The sequence below is a fragment of the Bombus vosnesenskii genome, unplaced genomic scaffold, assembly GCF_011952255.1.
Source record: "Bombus vosnesenskii isolate JDL3184/JDL3185 unplaced genomic scaffold, Bvos_JDL3184-5_v1.1 scf7180000014306, whole genome shotgun sequence".
Classification (NCBI taxonomy): Eukaryota; Metazoa; Arthropoda; class Insecta; order Hymenoptera; family Apidae; genus Bombus; species Bombus vosnesenskii.
Window position 1 is genome coordinate 12,536 of NW_022883427.1, and position 26,153 is coordinate 38,688.

Genomic DNA, 26,153 nt, shown 5'->3' on the forward strand with positions numbered 1-26,153 from the left:
TTATACGTTAAATTTGACAAATTGAAGTTAAACTATATGCCAAACTAATGGAAAGGACAGAAATAGGTTAAAACCTTCTTATAAAGAATGTCCAACTGGATCGACTAATACTAGAAAAAATATACGCTGTCGTTTTAAGGACTCAAGATCAGGCTGATATCTCAGAAAATATAAGATATAAAAGAATAACATTGCGTCCATCCGATGAGTCCCTTGAAATGTAACATAATTTATTTAAAACGTTTTTGGATAAAACCAATAGGCAACAAGTTATTTTAGATAGTACATACTTCTTATTGACACATCCTGTATTTTCGTGGCTCAGATAGATATGACGACATCTTGTTCGTACGAGTGTTCATGTAATACTGCGACTCGGTATTCTTTGTCTATTTCCATGTCTATTTGCGTGGATGAGTGTCGATTAAAGTGAAAAAGAGATTGCGTTCTATCTTTATTCATTTTTTGAAGAGTTTGAGAGTTTTTTTTTAGTTTGAAGATACTGAATGATTGTAATGGAAGCGAAAGCTTTCTTTGTAAAAAATAGAAGGAATTGACTGCTATTTCAGAAATTTACCGTACATTTCCATTAGATATTACGGATATTGTAGATTTTATTTTTATTTTTATCCTCATTAGATTTTGGATATTTTTTAGATCTTATAGATCTTATAGGGAGATCTCGTAGAAATCTTGCAGATCTTTTCGCTCTCATTGATGAATCTTGTAAATATCTAGATTTAGTACACACACGTAGATCTTTCAATGTTATCCGTAATGAATATTCAAATTGTAGGATATTCCAACTTTTTCCTGCTATGCATAATCTTTTACTGATTTTGGTGTGACTAAAAACGTAAACTCTCGCTCTATCCTCTTTATTTAAAAAACAGTCACATTATATATACCATGTACTAAAAAGGAATCAGATAATAAAACTCTTTTCTTTCTCGTTCAATATTCCACTCCTATTCTGTTTTTAAATATCCATTATCTTACTAATTACAATACAATTTCCTTGTTTTTCCTTCTCTCGTATAAATGTCAAAGAGTTGAATCATACGGAAATACTACCTGCCAGCTTTCCTTATATAAAACATCTCCCCTCGCACCGGGTACAAAAATATCCCGAAAATTTCATCATCCGTTTCGCAAAGCTGTCGCTATTAAATTACCATGTTAGAACTTCCAACAACAATAAAACTCGAATTATACCTACAACTACGCCCCGACGCTATAATCCCAGCCCCTTATCCCTATTTCCTAAAACCATTTTCAGAACCAAATCCTTCGTCACTTTTCTTCTCCAACCCGGGCCAAGAGTAGCTATCCTAACGCAAGATGTGCGACAAACGGCTGTGTGCCTGCGAGAAGAAGACGATTCCGGGTTTCATGAACCCGAACGACGAGCGTGTGAAGGCCCTCGAACAAGCGTATGCGGAGTTCGCTCAAATCGATAGCAGGTCGCTATTGAAGAAACATTTAACGCAGCAGGTGTTCGATACGCTTAAGATACGCGTAACGAATACCGGCTCCACTTTGATGGACGTGATCCAATCGGGTTTAAAGAATCCAGATTCGGGCGTTGGTGTTTACGCGCCTGATCAGAACGCTTATGACGTGTTCGCTGCTTTGTTCGACCCAGTGATCGAGGAGTATCATATTAATTTCACATCGAGCGACGTCCATCCGGATTTGGATTGGGGAGAACCGGAGCAACTAGGAGATCTCGATCCCGAGGGACAATTCGTGATTTCAACGAGAATCCGTTGCGCCAGGTCGGTCAATGGGTATCCGTTGAATCCTACTATGACCAAATCCCACTACTTGGATTTGGAGGCAAAGGTACACCAAATCGAAAGGTTTGTTATAATTAGCAGACCGCGGATGTTTATTATATTTCATATTTTTACGAGCGTAATCAAACTTTAATTTAAATAGATATTTAAGTGGAAATTATGAGGAGCTATAATGTTTAATAGTTATCAGTATAGGGAATACATTGAATAGAGATTTGTTTTACCTGTTACACGACAAGATGATCAGCTAAATGAGATCATCTAAATATCTATTTTATTTGTGTTTTGTGAATGAGAAAATTTCTCAGGACAAAGTTAAACTATTTCAGGAAAGAACTTTCCCTCGAGGTCATTTTTTCACGCGATCTCAATGTTATCGGTATATTTCTAAGTGGAACTCTATATTTTTGTATCTACCAATTGACGCCTTTTAAAAAGTATTAAGCTACTTGCGTCTGAGAAGTTTAAAAGATATGTTAACCTTGATTCTGTAACACTTAACGTGTGAAAAACAAGGAAAAACGCAAAGTAATACTCCAGCGTTTATGTTTTCCTTGTCCTTCGTACACTACATTTGATGAAATTAAAATCGGAATATGTTTTAAACCATGTATTTTCCGACATAAGTACTTTAATACTTTTGTGTAAAGAATAAAAAATCACATCTACTAGCGTAGAAAGATACATAGGGTTCTATTTAAAAAAATACCGATGAAATCTAAGAAAGATAAACTCGAGAAAAATTTTTTCCATGTATCTCTTGAAATAGTTTAACTTTTTCCGGAGAACTTTTTTCATACAATCGTAAATAAGACAGATATTTAGGTGGTCTCATTTTGCTGAGACACTCTGTATATTATAACAAATACCTTGGATATTTTATATAATTTTTCGTGCTATGTATATTCTATACATTCTTGTTTGTAATTGCGAATGTTTCTGCAATTTTACATTTTCGTGAACATAAGTATAAAAATAAGATCTAAATAGACATTCGTTTCACCTATTAAATATCATGAAGCTGTGCTTTGGATATTTTGTATAACTTTACACGGTATATTCTATGTATTCTAGCATCGTAAAACTACCCATAAATCAAGCCTATTAAATTACTTACATTTTGTAATATGAACAGAGATTTGTAATATGAACTTGGTTTTTAATTGTGGAACAGTCGCTGAAAGGAAAATCATTAAGCCTTTGGATTTTCGTTTTGCATGGTAGTGGTAAAAAGGAATTTCGAGTTTTTTCGAAAGCGTAAATTCATGGAACAAGAGATAAAGTGTAGACGACTAATGCGCACAATGTTTTTTAGTTTTTGGAAATCGAAAGAGAGACCAGAGTTAAGACGTAACATATAGCTCATATACGGGATTTAAAAAATGTAGAAAATCACCAAAGAGTAGTACTGTTAGTAGCATTTTGTTCAAAAACGATATTAATATTGTACTCGAATTTAGTAATAGAATGAAAATTGCACGAATATTGTGCATATTTATTGTGCCAAAGAGAATGCCGTAGAATTTCCAACGTTTCAAACAAAAAGTACGGGAAACGAAGGAATGTAGATTCCCATTCAGTTTTATGCGAGCTACACGGCAGACAAATAATATACTTCCTGATACAATGAAGATGAACAACCTGAAGTGTTCAAACGGACATTTCACATATTATTTCGCATGAAGCGAGAAGGTGGGCAAATTGCATGATTAGTTTTAGTGTTTGTAATACGGACACCATTTTTCCATGGTAAACGATGTAAAGAGGAAAGCAGTTTAGATCGTGGTTTTATTAATTGGATATTAAGATTTTGGATATTAAAATTTTCTAGAATTTTTACATATGGGGGAATAAAACAGACAGAACATGAATTCTGTTTTTAATTTTTGCTACTGTAATTTTATTCCAGCGTTACATTCATAACTTAATGTCGATAAAAAAAAGTAATGAAATTTGCAACACTTTTATTCGTTTTCGCGTAAAACTGAATTCCCCACTTGTACACCATAAACATCTATAAGCAAGGCCCCTATTTAAACTCATTTTTCTTCCAATTCTGCTTACCAAACGGGAACAAAAAGGGAGCGAAGTAAACTCTTTAGCTAACACAGTGCACTTCTTTCAATTCGTCAACGCGCCAACGAAAAAATCCATCAAAAAAAAAAAAAAAAGAAAAAGAGGAGAAAAAAGAAAAAGGGGAGAGGATTGGTGGGAAGAAAGAAGGAAAATAACCCGGAAGAAAGGGTAAAAACACAGAGAGATAGAGAAACGGAAGAACAAGGTCTATGTCTTTACGGTTACACGGTTGGTTAACGCGTTAGAAAAGTTAAATCAAGCCGCACAATGTGCACGTAGCTAATTGATTTCTGCTGGCACGAAAAATCCACTCGTTTCGTTAAAGCGTATAATTGCTTTTTATAATCGCATTTTACCTGCTTTGTTGTCGACTGGAGACAACTTGACTATATAAATCGCCACGAAAAAACTACTGCGATGTCCTTTTCCAATCTATTTACGCAGCACATCTCTTCCGTTATACTTTCGTTTCTCTCAGTTCGTTCTTTCTTTCATCTTCAGGTACAGCAAGCCTTACGCTCGTTAGATGGCGACCTGAAAGGGACTTATTACAGTCTGGCCGCGATGGACAAAGAGACGCAACAACAACTGATAGACGATCACTTTCTGTTCAAGGAGGGTGATCGATTTTTAGAGGCAGCCAACGCCAATAGGTTCTGGCCAAGCGGTGAGTAATGATCGTTCCCCTTTTATACCTCTGCGCTAACTTTCCTCAAACTTTAGCAGATCGATCGCCATAGCTTTTAAACCTGTCTGAAATTTATCTTCCGTCACTGCCTTCGTCGAATCTTGTTGTGGCAACTGCATCCTCGAAAAGCGATTCGACGATGCTTCGGCTCCATAGGACGCAGATTAATGAGCCTGATGGAGTTGCAACTTTTAATTTTATTTAAGCACGATCCGCGCCAGATGTGCCCTTCAGCGTGTCGGTAATTAGATCGTAAGCTGGAGCAAAGGTGCTTTGTGAGGATATTTGTTTGGGTTTATCAGGTTTCTTTGTCTACTCCAAGATACTCCTACAAAAGCTAATCAATTTTCAATCTAACACTTTTCTGATCATTCTTAAGTCACGTGGAAACCTTGGTAACTGGACAATTTTTCTATTCCTTTTTCATTTCGAGGAAGAACTTAAACGAAGGAGGCTTACAGTGGATTACATTGTTTGATATTTCGTGCTTCCGACAGTGATCTCATTTATCGAAGATATAGAAGACATTTCAATCGAAAGACGCACAGTTACTTTGGAAAAATTTGTAAACTGTTTCAAAGGATATTCGAATAGGTTTGGAAATGGAGATTCTTAAACTGCTGTACAGAAAGTTTTTAACTCTTAGCAATGGTCAAAATATCTCTCTCGTGTATTTGGTATGTCGTTTCGTGGTGTACTAGATAGTAGGAGGCTCGATGTACTGCGATAAATAGTACATAATATAGAAAGTGTACTAAATAGTAGTGTATACTCGTAAAATATCATTTTCTCGAATAAAACTTTAATCGGACGATTTCTTTGAAATATAGAGGTATTTAATCAAAATAATTTCCACGCTATTTCAATTTTTCCATAACCATCATGAAATGTTAAATTTACGTTATCGACAATATTTGCAACACATTTCCCGTGTTTATAATAAAGAAGGATATTAAACGAATATTTTCATGGTTCGTGAAAAGCAATAACGATAATAAAAATCTTGTTTGCATTCAATACGCGTGTATTATAGCAAATTTCTTTTTCAATGTGGGGAATAATGACGGTAATAATTGACAATAAGAGAAAATGAGCGATATTAAGCAATCAAACACTGGGGAAACGAGGTTTCATATGAACCAGGCTAATACAATGTAAGTTGTTTAATAGGAACTGAGGTGAGCGAATTCAGAATAACCTGAAATCGTTCGCGAAGCAATTCCCTTAATCTGTGCTCCCAGTCAGCTTTAAACTTGAAATTACTTCTAAGCATCCCGATTGGTATTAACCTTCCATTCGTTGTTCTAAAAATTTTTCTCTGCTTAATTCTAGGTAAACGCAAACTAGACAATGTTCGAGGAAAATGAAAGTATAGCGTACGAATAAATAAATTTGACCAATCCGATGACTAATCAGGAATATATATTAAATTATGATCATCACTATCTACATTTTACCATTTATTCACCCTATGAAAATTCAATTTACCATTTGTTTTTGCTAAATGTATGAAGATAGTAAACACTAAAAGTTCATAGCGTTCAAGTAATTTAACAAATAAATGAACGATGTAAGTGCCGAAATTAAAAGAGAAATACATTTCTCATTTTTATCTGAATTTATATTTTTTAATTTTTTAACATTCACTTCGGCATAATAAGTAATTAATATCGTAATACTAATACTAAATTTAACATTAATATTGAATTGCAGTATATAAATACACTAATATGATATACAGCGTATTATAACATTAGCATCAATATCATTATAACAAAGTACTAGTATTCTTTGTACTGAATCAGACTAGAAAACGTTGTCAACGATACAGGACAATTATTCCATTCTGAGGTTATAATCGTATTCGAGGCAATAATCAGTTAATTGATTTTTCGTGGGAAAATTCCGATTCGTCTTGTTCGCCGGCTTGAGGATCATCGCAGTTCGAGTAAAACATTCAATTACAATGCCGCAAGTTCCTTCAGCTCGTTTGAAAACATTAATCCACGGTAAGCCGAATGCTCGAAATTGGGCGGTTCAAGTTTAAACGAAGATTAAACCGAAAGTTTCTAGGATTAGAGGGAACCCGTTGGTAGATGGGTTAGCGAAATGGCGGCTTGACAAGCGTCACGACCGGTCCAGCTGTTTGTTGATTTTCATCGCGATTCTCTCTTGCCCGTACAAAAACAGTTCAATGCTTCCAGTGGATTTTCAATCAATCATCCTGAGGACCGTAAAAACGGGCCGTTTCACGGGATAAATTGTAAAAGAGCGGAATCTGATTTAAAACGAAAATATCGTTAAACGGCGGGATTGTTATTTACCGGATTTGATATAAAAACATGTTACGATAAAGATCGTTATTTATATTTTTCGGTATATTTCTAGTTAGTTTGGAAAAGTATTCGGTTTTGATTAAGTTACGTGGCCCGCAGAGGATGATATAAGGTTCGAGTTATTCAGAATGGAGCGACAACTGTTGCCTCGAAATGCAGAAACGAAAGTTTTCTGAATATGTAATCCGTATACTTTTGACGTACTAATTTGTGGTACATTCACGATGGAAATTAGTATATTTTCGTAGAAGCCTCGACGTAGATTTTGCACCTGTCACTTTATTCGATCTCTAATTTGTTGGTATTTTACAGAACAATGGTTTCCGAGCGGTCAAATTGGTCGAGAGTTTTCTCTCCGTTTTGATAGTGATCTCGCTATGTTTTATATATAGCGTTTCCTATATATAAAACGTAATAATATTGGCCATAAAAGTTAGAAGCATCTAGTACTATTATGTTACTTACCGAAAGAAGCAAAAAGATCTCAAGTCCTAACAAACGTAGGTCCAAGTAATCGTTCGTTTCGGACCTACAAGATGTTTTTCACTTTAAGTCTTTAAGACAATACTTAAACGCAACGTTTACCAGAAGGTAGTCTCGTTTGTCCAACTTAAATCACTTGGACCTCTATATGGGAGGACATTAAAAAATTATAGTATATAGAAATAAGAGATATAAGCTGCTACCAAGAAATAAGTAAAATGCCAGTGATTTTTGAGCATGTGTATGTTTCTATGCGAAAACAACGTGGAAATGTGTGTTGAAATGAACAGGGGTATATTCAAAATATGCGGCAGAGGTAATGTATCATTAACAAAAACATCTCGTAACTCCGAAACGAATGGTTTTCCGACTCGTGTTCATGAAGACATTGTTTGCTTGTTTTAATGAATACTACATATCCCTAAAGCTTGTCCCTAACATTTTAGGAAACTTTATATACAGTAGTCATAGCTTGTGGTTTTCCAATATTATTGTATTGATACGCGGAATAGTACGCATAACTATCATTGTACATATCACGAGCTGTAGTACCAGCGAGACTTCCAAGTCCAGAGGCCTAATTATTAAGTCCACTGAAAGGGAAGTTGCTGAATTCGCCAACTCCGCAGTGTCCAAGATCTTACACCTCTATCATGATGAACAATTCATTTCCCAGTAAAGTGAAATGTAGACGATTTATAATTGGCAGAATCAACAGCGCGACAACGAAAAACTAACGCTTTTCGAATATCTAATGGTAGAACCTGTAGAGCGTAGTCAGAAGCTTCAAAACTTCGAGTATCTCTCTATATTTCTATAAATTAAATTAAAAATCAACTCATCCTCTCGAGATGAAAAATCTCATTTCTACGATTCAGAGTTTAAATAAAAATCTTAAAAGCTCAGCGTTTCCTACGAACATTATCTTTGTTGCCATTAGCAGATGTGATTTGAAGTTCCAATAGTTCCATGGAAATTTAAAACCAAGCTGAATCGGTACGAAGTGTACAACTTTCTGTGTACTTCCACCCTAATTCTTCACAGAGTTAAAGATTATCGTCGGTCTGAATCGAAATACAAACCGATGGCATTGGCATTCTTGTGGGTCCCCGTAGCTTGCCAGAAAGTCGACGAAGGGTTTCGTGATTAAGTGAACTTGCATTAGCGATTTTCATCATGATGGCCTTGGGAAATCTCTTTGCTGCCGAGATTAAACGGCTCAACAGGGTTAAAGTATATTAAAGAGACCAGGCCATGTACAAGAGAAAATCAGCCGCCATTCGAAGGGAGTTTTCAAAGCTAACCAAAGAGGTTTCCTCCTCTTATTGTGAATACCTCGCCAATGTAACTTATTGCATTTTAGCACGGTCTTTGTCAACACAATTGCTGATTATATTATCATAAACTGTCAGCGCGAGGACGTATTGTGGTAGAAAGTCTTTAGCTTTGTCCTTCAGTATTTAACACCGAGGTGTTTTCTACAATATAATGGAGTCTCTAAGTGTGTTTATTCCGAGTAAACGCTAAATCTTGAGAAGAAATAGTTTTAGGCGGCAAATCTTCGAATGGTTACAAAAACAGCACTTGACTTGGTAGGGACTTGGTGATCGGAAACGTTTCTTAAGATTTGTAAGAATTGTAAATACGATTTCTTAAGAAATATTGAATCTAATTCTAAAGTTGCAATATCTTCTTATTCGGAGAAATATTGATTATGTGATTCAAAATAATTGATACTCCAGCTTTTTTGAATGATTTTTTGTTCTCGCCCTCCCCCCGAAGTCTTAACTAATAATTTAAATTGCTCATCATCATTCTTTTTGGAAAGAAGAGAAGCATTATAAATAGATAAATACACATAATAAATATATTTTTTTCGAATAATACAATAAGGACATACATGTATGAGGATTTCGTAGTTGCATGGAGATCCGAGGAACACCGCAGGCTAAAAACCGCTGTTCTATACGATTTCTTTTTATTATCGTGCTCGTATGAAGAAGTTTCTTCGGAGATGTAGCCGAATAATTTTTTAATAAAGTAGGTTTTGTTATTTCGTATTTAGTATCTTAGAAGTATCTTAAAATTTTTTTCTTCTTGTTTCTTTTAAATAATCTCACATGCATATACATATTCTGTAATATTTAAGGTAACATTATAAATATATTTCAGCATTTTCAATAAATATATGAATCAGGTGGAACCATAGACGAGTAACACCCTAAAAAGAATATTGCAAAGGAATTTTCTACAACATTGTATATTCTTCGAATGAACAAAACTCTTCTTATTGTCGATAAATAATTATATCATTTTATTTTATATTTAATTCGTTATCACGTTGTTTATTCTCCAAATAACACGACCATTCGTTTGATGCGCGTGCAAAATTATCATCACAGAAGCTGCGCTGTGTTCAGATGTTTCAAACGAATATAATCGAACATTTCATTTCCGTCTTTCGATTGTCCTCGTGCAGATAATTGTCGCTTTTGTTCCTTTGAACCGCACTAGATAACAGATTGCCTTTGTGACTGACCACCGTTGCTTGTTATTTACGAACGCTCGTTGCCGTTCGATCAAATTATTTTTCTCCCTTTCAGCTCACGTCCCTCGAAGAATCGTATTACGATCGCGTCCATTTTGTTTTCATACATTGGTATTACTACGTACCAAGAATATTTTTAGTCCAAGTTTAACGTGAAACTAATAAATAGACGCCTCGAATCGATATAGAAATATACACATATTTCGAATGATTTGCTCTATAACCTCAATCGTAAAATATGAAAGCGTATACAGGATGATTCATTGTGAACTTTTGATGTAATTGTCTTCCAAGTTACGTTCGTTATACATGTACTCGCCATTCGAAGAAATATTTCCTCTATAATTCAAATTGTAAGATAAGGAAGCATGCATGAGAGGTTCCATTATAATCTTACGACGTGTTTGTCTTTCGAATTATGGTCGTTATATATTCGGTATTAGAAGAACTGTTTCAAGCAAAATTTGGTTTTTGCACGGACAATATTGTCTAAGCAATATTTTTGAGATTTTAAGGTCATGATCATTTCTAAATGAAACGAAATTACTTGAAATAAAATTAATCGTTTTCTTGTTTAAATGAGATCACAATTTACTTTTAGAACTACACGTACTTTATAGTAATTCATTGTACGAAAAATCAAAAGCAAGAGACAAGAATATTCGATAGTACACAGATATATTACACAGGTGTATTACACAATACATAGTATATACAGATTTTTCTACTAATGTTTAACTTTGCGGAGGGGTTCGTCGAGAAATTGCAGGTGTAAATACTACGATGTTCGTCACTTGTATTACTTTCCTTCACAGCCTCTCGATCGTAGCTGAATCACTTTTTGAAGTTGATAATATTTCTGTATCTGTTATATCGTATCATTGTCTTAAGGTTGCGACAGGTTAAACGGCTAAGAAAAGAAGCCGACTTTCTCGAAGTACGAACGATTTGTCGCACATCAAAACAAAGGTGAGTACTATTTTTATAAAATTTGATGCTCTCCCATCGCTGCTAACGACAACATACATCAATTAATTTATACGAAAAATTTCATAAGTTAAATTTGGATAGGAATACAACTTCCAACTTTCCTCTTAGAGATGCTAACATTGTTACGTTATAAGCAACTCAAAATGTCGTTTCAATTCCTGTCAACATCACGTGAACTGTGATTTTATACGCGTTATGTTATTTAGAAAGGGAGCTAATAATATAGTAGTATAGTATAATATAGTATTATAGTAGTATAATATAGTTTTAGTATAATATAGTAGTATAGTTTACGCGGTGGGCATTGACTCAATCATAGACGCTAGCCGAACAAAAAAAGAAAACTATTTTTCCATAATTATCGAAATCAAACATAATCCAGAAAATTAAATATTCTACGTATTTATTTATTTTTTCAATATTTATTGATTAATTGTACGACTTTCGTGTATTCTTAAAAGTATTTTTAAAAGTATTTCTGAAAATATGCTGAATAGGGAAAAATATATTTTGGAAGCCAAATGGTTAGCGCAGCCGTTTATAAAACTATTCGAGGAATATTCGTACTTATTCGTATCTACAGTCTTTTCGCTGTTTTCATGTATATCTCTCTTCCATGATACCTACTCAAAGGGTAAATCCAGTGCCGATTTAAAGATAATCGAATGTGGTTTGGTTACGACATGCGTTTCCATTTGCCTTAGGCATCGCGGGATTGAATTATTAATATTCCATTCTGGTTGTGACGCACATGCGGCCCTGTTTACAAAGAACAACGTAAGAAAACCGAGAAATTGCGCGGCGAAAAGGAAATTTTCTTCCGTATCGAATATTTAGCTCGGTTTTTACGTTCCAGTGTTTCAGTCGGATGAATAGAAATTCGATATGAAACACTGTCAACTGGTACAGTCTACTATATTATAAAATTTATCGCGCGAGGTGTACATATAAAGCAATACATAAATAACCATTAGCCATAAACAAAATTTACCTAAAAACTACGTTTCCTCAAATTTTCACTATTATTGCAGCATATCATAATTTTAATTTAAAGAGTTGGAACCCCTTCTTTACGTTTCATTGTGCAGTAATCATTTTCAAAATTTTTAATCACACACGAAGCTCACACAGAAGAAAAAAATTTCTTTTCTCGACGCTGTTATCGCAGTATATCGTAATTTTAATTTACAAAGTTGGAACACCGTTTTTACGTTATAGTGGGCGGTAATAATTCTTAAAATTTTTAGTTATACACAAAACTCACATAAAACCACTTTTTCCCAAATTTGACGACACCGTTATTGCAGCATAACTTCCCTTTTTTTTACGTTTCACTGGACGGTAACGATTCTCAAAATTTTTAACCGTACACAGAACTCAAACGAAACCACCTTTTTTCAAATTTTACGACGTTGTTATCGCGGCATATTGTAATTTTAATTCACAGCGAAAGGATTAATATTAAAGAAGATATCATCACGAAATTCTAAATCCTACGATATATATCGAATCTCACAAAGAAAGATCCACGATCTGCTAACTAAAGCGGCCGAGTCTCTTTTCTGAAACTTTAAACTTTAAACGAAGAAGAAACAAAACCCTACCCTTCTTTCCTCGTTACCCGCTCGCTATCCTATTTCCAGGCAGAGGAATATTTTTTAACGAGGCAAAAACTTTTCTCGTCTGGTGCAACGAGGAGGATCACATGCGTCTGATATCGATGGAAAAGGGTGGCAATCTGTCGTCCGTATACTCCAGGCTTGTTAAAGCGGTTACCGAAGTCGGGGAGGAAATACGATTCTCGCGGCACCGTCGGTTCGGCTTCCTCACATTTTGCCCGACCAACCTGGGGACAACCATCAGGGCCTCTGTTCATATCCGCCTTCCCAAATTGAACGAGAATTATGCGAGATTCGAAGAAATCGCGAACATGTACCATCTTCAGGTGAGAAATAATATCGATCCTACTCTACTTTTTTTCTTTTTCTACCTTTCTTATTTGATCGTTAAAGAAACTAGTCTACTTTACATATAAATGACAGGATTTGAATAATCCTCTTTATTCCAAACAGAATTTGAATAGTCTTCTTTTTCTATTGCAAGGTTCTTTATTTTTATTTCATTCTTCAATAACAAAATTGTGAACTTCTGAAGGAACGTTGTAATGGAAGTTAGTGGTATATTTATTTCATCAAGAAGGGATAAAAAGAATCCTTCGATTTTCAATGTTGAAAATGTAGTTTTAACTATTATTATTATTATTAATGGGAGTCGGATATTTCTAAGGATTTCGCGATATTTCACATGAAGAACATGACAAACGTGATAAATCTCCACAATTATATTCATTGTAAAGAAAGGACTGCATTACGTACGTAAATGAATAGGATCATGCGACGTTTATCTTCTTTCACGTAAATGTTTTACGTAGAAATGCGCACATTTTTCATTACAAAAATATGTAATCATTTTTTAGTAAGTAGTATGTAGTAAGTTAGTAAGTAGTATGTTCGAATAATCTCAACGGTGTATCAAAGAAATGCAAATTAAACGTACGATATAATGACTTCTGAAACTGTTATGATAGCGCAATTACGAGACACATAAACAAATAATTTTGGGAAAATATCTTCAACAAAGTTTCGCAGTTTAATCAGTTCAAATAAATTTAACGATATAGATAATGCGTTAAAAAAATCGATTTCAGATTGATCGGTCACGCGGCCGTTATGAGTTGCAAAATTATAAATGGGTAAACAGAGACATAATTCCATGGTTCCACGTAATTATCATTATCGAACGTTAGTCATCTTTGAAATGCTAATGAAATGAAAAGCAACAAGTATTCCTTCGGCCCGGGATCAATGCTAATCGTTCGTACGAAATATTTATATCTTTTGCGCTGAGCGAAGCGGCGATGATGCTTATACAAATCCCAAGTGTATACAACATAAACTATAGTTATGGATGAGCACGTACAAATAAGTACAGTTATGAATATTCCCAGCTTACAGGGGAAATATTTGAACTGGATCTTCGCTGTCTACGGGCGAAGAATCTACAAAACGTAAAAACACACAGTTTTACTTACTACGCGAGCTTGTTTATTTTCCTTTTTCCTTTTCAGTTTCAGGTTTATTGTATCTTTTTTCCCTTTCCGCGCGTTTCCTTTTTTTTTTTTATATTCTATTCCACGCGAACGTGTAGCAGGGTTTTATTAAATTTCACTGCCATCCCATGAATAACTATAGCGCGATTAAAAGTGACAAAATACGCCTGATTCTTCGCAGCAAATATCAAGCTGGAGAAAGAACAACGCGTGCCGAGCGGATTTTAGTCCCGAAGCGTGCATTTTTGAACGCGAGAGAATTTGACTTTGAACGAACTTTCTTCGCAGTTCTAATTTTTTGGAGCCTTATTATTGGCCTCAGCTTATTTAATCCATCTGTGGATTTGGTTTATTGGACGGATTGTAATTGATTCATACTACGTGCATCCTTCTGCGGTGTCAAATTAAATGATGGTAAAACAATGATCATAAGAGTAATATAACTTTATTATACGTGTAGTAACATTATATGGATATACAAAGAAATAAAACACGATATTGGTACTAATTAAAGAATATTAAAATGAACGCAAACCTCGTGATTATTAAATTTAACTCCGAGAGACAAGAATAATATAATTTTTAAAATATTCGGAGTTCCATAACGTTCTGGCCAATTTCATCATATTTCTCTTCATTCTCATCATATTTGCTTTGAAAATCGTAGTCATAACATCAATCGCTAAATTTTAGCTTTCGACTCGAAAAGCCGAGTTGATTGCATGCCACGAGTATATAATTAATTATTTGCTACTACCTCCTTAAGAAAATCTAGAATGTTCACCTATCCTCTTAATACTAAAATTGAAAAATTTAATTTACTTGAATTTTCAATTCGTCGTATTATCACGTCGAACGATGACATTATACCAAATGTTGCGTTGAACGTTATAATTAGATCGGTATCGTGAACTTATTTTACTAGAAAATTGACTGAAAAATTAAACATTACAATTAAATTGTAAATGATAAATATATGGTCGCATGAATTTTCTTATTTTCATTAGTTTTATTCAATATTTCATTTTGTTGTAACTTGTTTGATGTATGATCGAATATTAATAAGCCATTAATATACGCATATTTACGTAATTGTATGCGAATAAATAGATTTTCCGCGCAAAATTAGTAACATTTTAAATCGAGAGAATTATTCGTTCGCACGTCATATGTGTCATTACTCAAATAATTATCAAGTAATTTCCAGGTCATTCTTCATGTACACGCGAAAGAATGAAAATTCATTGAAATAACATGATTGGAATAATTTATAATGAACATCGAATAATTATTCACTGGATAAATCATTCGATCGAAATATCATTATTTAATCCACTACCTTGAGTAAATATTTCTTCCATGCCATTTAAGATACCTTTCAAATTCTAAACTAGATTGATAGATAATCCTTCCGCAATATTATAGATAGACGGATTAGTAAATTTATTAATGAAACATAATCCCGTAAGGGCAAGAAGTAGTAATATTGTTAGTAAGGGATATAACGTTGCTAACTCAATAGAAGTTGTAGAAACAACATAAACTAGATAAGACAACGTAAGAAGATAAAATACTAATTAAATGTCTAAAATCATACTAAAATTAATATCGCGATTTGCAACAGTAAATATACCAGTAATATAAGAAATTATTATATACTTATTTTTGTTAAAATATATTATGTAACATTGTATTACGATATATTATATTAAGTCGTATTATAACACATTATACTATATTACATTATACGTTATACTATATTACAGTATACTATGTTACTATACTATATGTATTCTATTACGCTATATAATATTACAGCATACCATATTGCTTTGTATTACGTTACGTTACTCTATATTATGTCATATTATATTACGTTATATTATATTACGATGTACTGTATTACGTTATACTATATAACCTTATATTATATTACGTTATATTGTATTTCGTTATATTATATTACATGTTATTGTATAACGGTATATTATATTACGATATATTATATTGCCTTATACTGTATTATGTTATGCTGTATAATGTTACATTATATTACCGTATATTATACTACATTATGTTACATTGCGTTATATCATATCACGTTATATTATACTACGTGGTATTGTATAATGATGCATTATATTAAATTATATTTTATTACATCATATTACATTACATCATACCACGTTATGTTATATTACGTTCTACCATAATACGAGCGCAGTAGGAACATCTATTGACGACAAAGGGATAAAGTGAATAAACAGTGCAGTTGTCAGTAAGCAGACGTCAGTAGGAAACATGAGTGGAGAGTTGTGAAGAAGTCGCGAATCAAGTTAATAAACGCAAAGTTGAAGAAACCACCGACTATTCATTTTGCACCTTTCACGTTATACACCGCAGTCATATTTTATTACGTTTTATTATATTACCACATATTATACCATAACACGTTATAGTATGTTAATATAAAGGGCAGTTAGTAACTGGTGGTGCAAGCGGAAAGGGGAGTGATTCCACGCGAAGAAAGAAGTCGAAAATATAGAATAAAAATTATTTTTTTAATTTTTTTTTTCGTTACATTTTCCATCGAGACAACGATCTATAGTGAGGTCAGTCATAACGAACCGCACGCGTACCGAACGAAAATTCAAGTAGATATTCTCGAAAACAAAGCCACAAACGAAAAATATTTATTCTATATTTTCGACTACCTTTTTCGCGCAGAATCATCCCCTTTCCTCTTGTACCCCCAGTTGTCAACCACACTGTATATTGCAATAAAACACACTACGTGGCATTGCATTACATTAAATTATATTACGATATATGGTATGGTGGTATTGTAATAAGTTACATTATCCTACTTTAAATTAAACAACGTTATATTATATTACGTGGTGTTACATCAAATTACGATATAGGGTACTACATTATATAACAATACGATATATAGTAATACGTTAAATAGTAATACGATATATCGTATGACGTTATGACGTAATACGATATACTATAACGATAGATCGTATTACGTTATAACGATAGACCATACAACGTAAAACGATATAAGGCTATAGTATATAACGAAATACGTTATAGCGATTTACCATACAACGTTACGTTATATAACGTAATACTCAATAACGATATACCATATAACGTTATGTTATAAAACGTAATACGTTATAACGTTATACCCTATAACATAATACGTTACAACGTTATACCATATAACGTAATACGTTATAACGTTTTACCATATGACGTTATACCATATAACGTAACATGTTATAACGTTATACCATATGATGTTATACCATATGTCGTTATACCATATAACGTAATACGTTATAACGTTTTACCATATGACGTTATATCATTTGTGGTTATAACATATAACGTAGTATGTTATAACGTTATACCATATGACGTTATACCATAAATCGTTATACCATATAACGTAATACGTTATAACGTTATACCATATGACGTTATACCATATAACGCAATTCGATATAATGTTATACCATATACCGTAATACGTTATAACGTTATACCATATAACGTAATACGTTATCACGTTATACCATATGACGTTATACCATATGACGTAATACCTTACAACGTTATACCATATAACGTAATACGTTATAACGTTATACCCTATAACGTAATACGTTACAACGTTATAACATATGATGTTATACCATATATCTTTATACCATATAACGTAATACGTTATAACGTTATACCCTATAACGTAATACGTTATAACGTTATACCATATGACGTTATACCATATAACGCAATTCGTTATAACGTTATGCCATATAACGTAATACGTTATAACGTTATACCATATGACGTAATACCTTACAACGTTTTACCATATATCGTAATACGTTATAACGTTATACCATATGATGTTATATATATATCGTTATACCATATAACGTAATACGTTATAACGTTATACCCTATAACGTAATACGTTACAACGTTATACCATATAACGTAATACGTTATAACGTTTTACCATATGACGTTATACCATATAACGTAATACGTTATAACGTTATACCATATGATGTTATACCATATGTCGTTATACCATATAACGTAATTCGTTATAACGTTATGCCATATAACGTAATACGTTATAACGTTATACCATATGACGTAATACCTTACAACGTTTTACCATATAACGTAATACGTTATAACGTTATACCATATGATGTTATATATATATCGTTATACCATATAACGTAATACGTTATAACGTTATACCCTATAACGTAATACGTTACAACGTTATACCATATAACGCAATTCGTTATAACGTTATACCATATGACGTTATACCATATATCGTTATACCATATAACGTAATACGTTATAACGTTATACTATATGACGTTATACCATATAACGCAATTCGTTATAACGTTATACCATATGACGTTATGCCATATAACGTAATACGTTATAACGCTATACCATATGACGTTATACCATATAATGTAATACGTTATAACGTTATACCATATGTCGTTATACCATATGTCGTTATACCATATAACGTAGTACGTTATAACGTTATACCATAAGACGTTATACCATATGTCGTTATACCATATGACGTAGTTCGTTATAACGTTATACCATATGACGTTATGCCATATGTCGTTATACCATATAACGTAATACGTTATAACGTTATACCATATGACGTTATACCATATAACGCAATTCGTTATAACGTTATACCATTAAACGTAATACGTTATAACGTTATACCATATGACGTTATACCATATAACGTAATACGTTTTAACGTTATACCATATGACGTAATACGTTATAACGTTACACCATATGACGTTTTACCATATAACATAATACGTTATAACGTTATACCATATGACATTATACCATATAACGTAATACGTTATAACGTTATAACGTTATACCATATAACGTAATACGTGATAACGCTATACCATATGACGTTATACCATATAACGTAATACGTTATAACGTTATACCATATGACGTTATACCATATAACGTAAGACGTTATAACGCTATACCATATGACGTTATACCATATAATGTAATACGTTATAACGTTATACCATATGACGTTATACCATATGTCGTTATACCATATAACATATTTCGTTATAACGTTATACCATAAGACGTTATACCATATAACGTAATACGTTATAACGCTATACCATATGACGTAATACCATATAACGTAATACGTTATAACGTTATACCATATGACGTTATACCATATGTCGTTATACCATATAACGTAATATGTTATAACGTTATACCATATGACGTTATACCATATAACGTAATACGTTTTGACGTTATAACGTTATACCATATGACGTAATACCATATAACGTAATACGTTATAACGTTATACCATATGACGTTATACCATATAACGTAATACGTTATAACGCTATACCATATGACGTTATACCATATAACGTAATACGTTATAACGTTATACCATATGACGTTATACCATACAACGTAAGACTTTATAACGCTATACCATATGACTTTATGCTATATAATGTAATACGTTATAACGTTATATCATATGACGTTATACCATATGTCGTTATACCATATAATGTAGTACGTTATATCGTTATGCCATATAACGATATACCATGTAACTTACTACGTTATAACGTTATACCATATGACCTTATACCACATGTCGTTATACCATATGTCGTTATACCATATAACGTAGTACGTTATAACGTTATACCATAAGACGTTATACCATATGTCGTTATACCATATAACGTAATACGTTATAACGTTATACCATATGACGTCATACCATATAACATAATACGTTATAACGTTACACCATATGACGTTATACCACATAAGGCAATTCGTTATAACGTTATACCATATAACGTAATACGTTATAACGTTACACCATATGACGTCATACCATATAACATAATACGTTATAACGTTATACCATATGACGGTATACCATATAACGTAATACGTTATAACGTTATACCATATGTCGTTATACCATATAACGTAATCAGTTATAACGTTATATCATATGACGTTATACCATGTAACGTAATACGTTATAACGTTATACCATATGACTTTATACCGTCTGACGTTATACCATACAACGTAGTACGTTATAACGTTATACCATAAGACGTTATACCATACAACGTAAGACTTTATAACGCTATACCATATGACTTTATACCATATAATGTAATACGTTATAACGTTATACCATATGTCGTTATACCATATGACGTTATACCATATAACGTAATACGTTATAACGTTATACCATATGACGTTATACCATACAACGTAAGACTTTATAACGCTATACCATATGACTTTATACTATATAATGTAATACGTTATAACGTTATACCATACGACGTTATACCATATGTCGTTATACCATATGTCGTTATACCGTATAACGTAGTTCGTTATAACGTTATACCATATGACGTTATACCATATGTCGTTATACCATATAACGTAATACGTTATAACGTTATACCATATGACGTTATAGCATATAACGCAATTCGTTATAACGTTATACCATATAACGTAATACGTTATAACGTTATACCATATAACGTAATAAGTTTTAACGTTATACCATATGACGTAATACGTTATAACGTTACAGCATATGACGTTATACCATATAACGTTATAACGTTATACCATATGACGTTATACCATATAACGTAATACGTTATAACGCTATACCATATGACGTTATACCATATAACGTAATACGTTATAACGTTATACCATATGACGTTATACCATATAACGTAAGACGTTATAACGCTATACCATATGACGTTATACCATATAACGCAATTCGTTATAACGTTATACCATATAACGCAATTCTTTATAACGTTATACCATATAACGTAATACGTTATAACGTTATACCATATGATGTTATAATATATAACGTAATACGTTATAACGTTACACCATATGACGTTATACCATATAAGGCAATTCGTTATAACGTTATACCATATAACGTAATACGTTATAACGTTACACCATATGACGTTATACCATATAACATAATACGTCACAACGTTATACCATATGACGGTATACCATATAACGTAATACGTTATAACGTTATACCATATGACGTTATACCATATGTCGTTATACCATATAACGTAATCCGTTATAACGTTATACTATATGACGTTATACCATTTAACGTAATACGTTATAACGTTATACCATATGTCGTTATACCATCTAACGCAATTCGTTATAACGTTATACCATATGACGTTATACCATATAACGTAATACGTTTTAACGTTATAACGTTATACCATATGTCGTTATACCATATAACGTAGTACGTTATAGCGTTATACCATAAGACGTTATACCATATGTCGTTATACCATATAACGTAATACGTTATAACGTTATACCATATGACGTTATACCATATAACGCAATTCGTTATAACGTTATACCATATAACGTAATACGTTATAACGTTATACCATATAACGTAATACGTTATAACGCTATACCCTATACCGTAATACGTTACCACGTTATACCATATAAAGTATTACGTTATAAAGATATACCATATAATGTTATACCATGAAACGTACTACGTTATAACGTTATACAATATGACGTTATACCATATAACGTAATACGTTATAACGTTATACCATATGACGTTATACCATATAACGCAATTCGTTATAACGTTATACCATATGACGTTATACCATATGTCGTTATACCATATGTCGTTATACCATATAACGTAGTTCGTTATAACGTTATACCATATGACGTTATACCATATGTCGTTTACCATATAACGTAATACGTTATAACGTAATACTATATGACGTTATACCATATAACGTAATTCGTTATAACGTTATACCATATAACGTAATACTTTATAACGTTATACCATATAACGTAATACGTTATAACGTTATACCATATGACGTTATACCATATGACGTTATACCATATGACGTAGTACGTTATAACGTTATTCCATATGACGTTATACCATATAACGTAATACGTTATAACGTTATACCATATGACGTTATACCATAAGACTTTATACCATATAACGAAATACGTTATAACGCTATACCATATGACGTTATACCATATAACGTAATACGTTATAACGCTATACCATATGACGTTATACCATATAACGTAATACGTTATAACGTTATACCATATGACGTTATACCATATAACGTAATACGTTATAACGTTATACCATATGACGTTATACCATATAACGCAATTCGTTATAACGTTATACCATATAACGTAATACGTTATAGTGTTATACCATATAACGTAATACGTTATAACGCTATACCCTGTAGCTTAATACGTTACAGCGTTATACGATATAACGTAATACGTTATAACGATTTACCATATGACGTTATACCATATAACGTAATGCGTTATAACGTTATACCATATAACGTATTACGTTATAAAGATATACCATATAACGTTATACCATGTAACGTACTACGTTATAACGTTATACCATGTAACGTACTACGTTATAACGTTATACCATGTATCGTACTACGTTACAACGTTATACCATATAAAGTATTACGTTATAAAGATATACCATATAAAGTTATACCATGAAACGCACTACGTTATAACGTTATACAATATGACGTTATGCCATATAACGTAATACGTTATAACGTTATACCATATCACGTTATACGCTATAACGCAATTCCTTGTAACGTTATACCATATAACGTAATACGTTATAACGTTATACCATATGACGTTATACCATATAACGCAATTCGTTATAACGTTATACCATATAACGTAATACTTTATAACGTTATACCATATGACGTTATACCATATGTCGTTATACCATATGACGTAGTACGTTATAACGTTATTCCATATGACGTTATACCATATAACGTAATACGTTATAACGTTATACCATATGACGTTATACCATATGTCGTTATACCATATAACGTAGTACGTTATAACGTTATACCATAAGACGTTATACCATATAACGAAATACGTTATAACGCTATACCATATGACGTTATACCATATAACGTAATACGTTATAACGCTATACCATATGACGTTATACCATATAACGTATTACGTTATAACGTTATACCATATGACGTTATACCATATGTCGTTATACCATATGTCGTTATACCATATAACGTAATTCGTTATAACGTTATACCATATGACGTTGTACCATATAACGTAATACTTTATAACGTTATACCATATGACGTTATACCATATGTCGTTATACCATATAACGTAATCCGTTATAACGTTATACCATATGAGGTTATACCATATAACGTAATACGTTATAACGTTCTACCATATGACTTTATACCATATGTCGTTATACCATATAACGTAATACGTTATAACGTTATACCATTATACGTTATAACATATAACGTAATACGTTATAACGTTATACCATATGACGTTATACCATATAACGTAATACGTTATAACGTTATACCATATGACGTTATACCATATAACGCAATTCGTTATAACGTTATACCATATAACGTAATACGTTATAACGTTATACCATATGACGTTATACCATATAACGTATTACGTTACAAAGATATACCATATAACGTTATACCATGTAACGTACTACGTTATAACGTTATACCATATAACGTAATTCGTCATAATGTTATACCATATGATGTTATACCATATAACGTAATACGTTATAACGTTACACCATATGACGTGATACCATATAACGTAATACGTTATAACGTTACACCATATGACGTTATACCATATAACGTAATACGTTATAACGTTATACCATATGGCATTATACCATATGTCGTTATACCATATAACGCAATTCGTTATAACGTTATACCATATGGCATTATACCATATGTCGTTATACCATATAACGCAATTCGTTATAACGTTATACCATATAACGTAATACGTTATAACGTTATACCATATGTCGTTATACCATATAACGCAATTCGTTAGAACGTTATACCATATGACGTTATACCATATAACGTAATACGTTATAACGTTATACCATATGACGTTATACCATATGTCGTTATACCATATAACGTAAGACGTTATAACGTTATACCATATGACGTTATACCATATAACGTAATAGGTTTTAACGTTAGACCATATGACATTATACCATATGTCGTTATACCATATATCGTAATACGTTATAACGTTATACCATATCACGTTATACCATATAACGTAATACGTTATAACGTTATACCATATGACGTTATACCATATAACGTAATAGGTTATAACGTTATACCATATGACATTATACCATATGTCGTTATACCATATATCGTAATACGTTATAACGTTATACCATATGACGTTATACCATATAACGTAATACGTTATAACGTTATACCGTATGACGTTATACCATATAACGTAATACGTTATGACGTTATACCATATGACGTTATACCATATAACGTAATACGTTATAACGCTATACCATATGACGTTATACCATATATCGTAATACGTTATAACGTTATACCATATGACGTTATACCATATAACGTAATACGTTATAACGCTATACCATATGACGTGATACCATATAACGTAATACGTTATAACGTTATACCATATGACGTTATACCATATAACGTAATAGGTTATAACGTTATACCATATGACATTATACCATATGTCGTTATACCATATATCGTAATACGTTATAACGTTATACCATATGACGTTATACCATATAATGTAATACGTTACAACGTTATACCATATGACGTTATACCATATAACGTAATACGTTATAACGTTATACCATAGTGCGTTATACCATATAACGCAATTCGTTATAACGTTATACCATATAACGTAATACGTCATAACGTTATACCATATGTCGTTATACCATATAACACAAGTTATAACGTTATACCATATGACGTTGTACCATATGTCGTTATACCATATGTCGTTATACCATATAACGTAGTTCGTTATAACGTTATACCATATGACGTTATACCATATGTCGTTATTCCATATAACGTAATATGTTTTAACGTTATACTATATGATGTTATACCATATAACGTAATACATTATAACGTCATACCATATGATGTTATACCATATAACGTAATACGTTATAATGTTACACCCTATGACGCTATACCATATAAGGCAATTCGTTATAACGTTATACCATATAACGTAATACGTTATAACGTTACACCATATGACGTTATACCATATAACATAATACGTTATAACGTTATACCATATGACGTTATACCATATAACGTAATACGTTATAACGTTATACCATATGACATTATACCATATGTCGTTATACCATATAACGCAATACGTTATAACGTTATATCATAAGACGTTATACCATATAACGTTATACGTTATAACGTTATACCATATGACGTTATACCATATAACATAATACGTTATAACGTTATACCATATGACGTTATACCATATAACGTATACGTCATAACGTTATACCATATGACGTTATACCATATAACGCAATTCGTTATAACGTTATACCATATAACGTAATACGTTATAACGTTATACCATATGACATTATACCATATAACGTATTACGTTACAAAGATATACCATATAACGTTATACCATGTGACGTTATAACGTTATACCATATAACGTAATTCGTCATAACGTTATATCATATAACGTAATTCGTCATAATGTTATACCATATAACGTAATACTTTATAACGTTATACCATATAACGTAATACGTTATAACGCTATACCATATGACGTTATACCATATAACGTAATACGTTATAACGTTATACCATATGACATTATACCATACGTCGTTATACCATATAACGTAATACGTTATAACGTTATACCATAAGACTTTATACCATATAAAGTT

At 32.3% G+C, this 26,153-nt stretch overlaps 1 protein-coding gene across 1 annotated transcript; it reads left to right on the forward strand.

Moving 5' to 3' along the window:
- Positions 1–1,286: 1,286 nt before the first annotated feature.
- LOC117239820 (arginine kinase-like) lies at positions 1,287–12,865 on the forward strand (the record flags this gene model as incomplete). Its single annotated transcript, XM_033505655.1, has 3 exons — positions 1,287–1,845; positions 4,377–4,542; positions 12,564–12,865. Coding segments are annotated over exons 1-3 (972 nt in total), but the record flags the coding sequence as incomplete, so codon positions are not given.
- Positions 12,866–26,153: the final 13,288 nt, after the last annotated feature.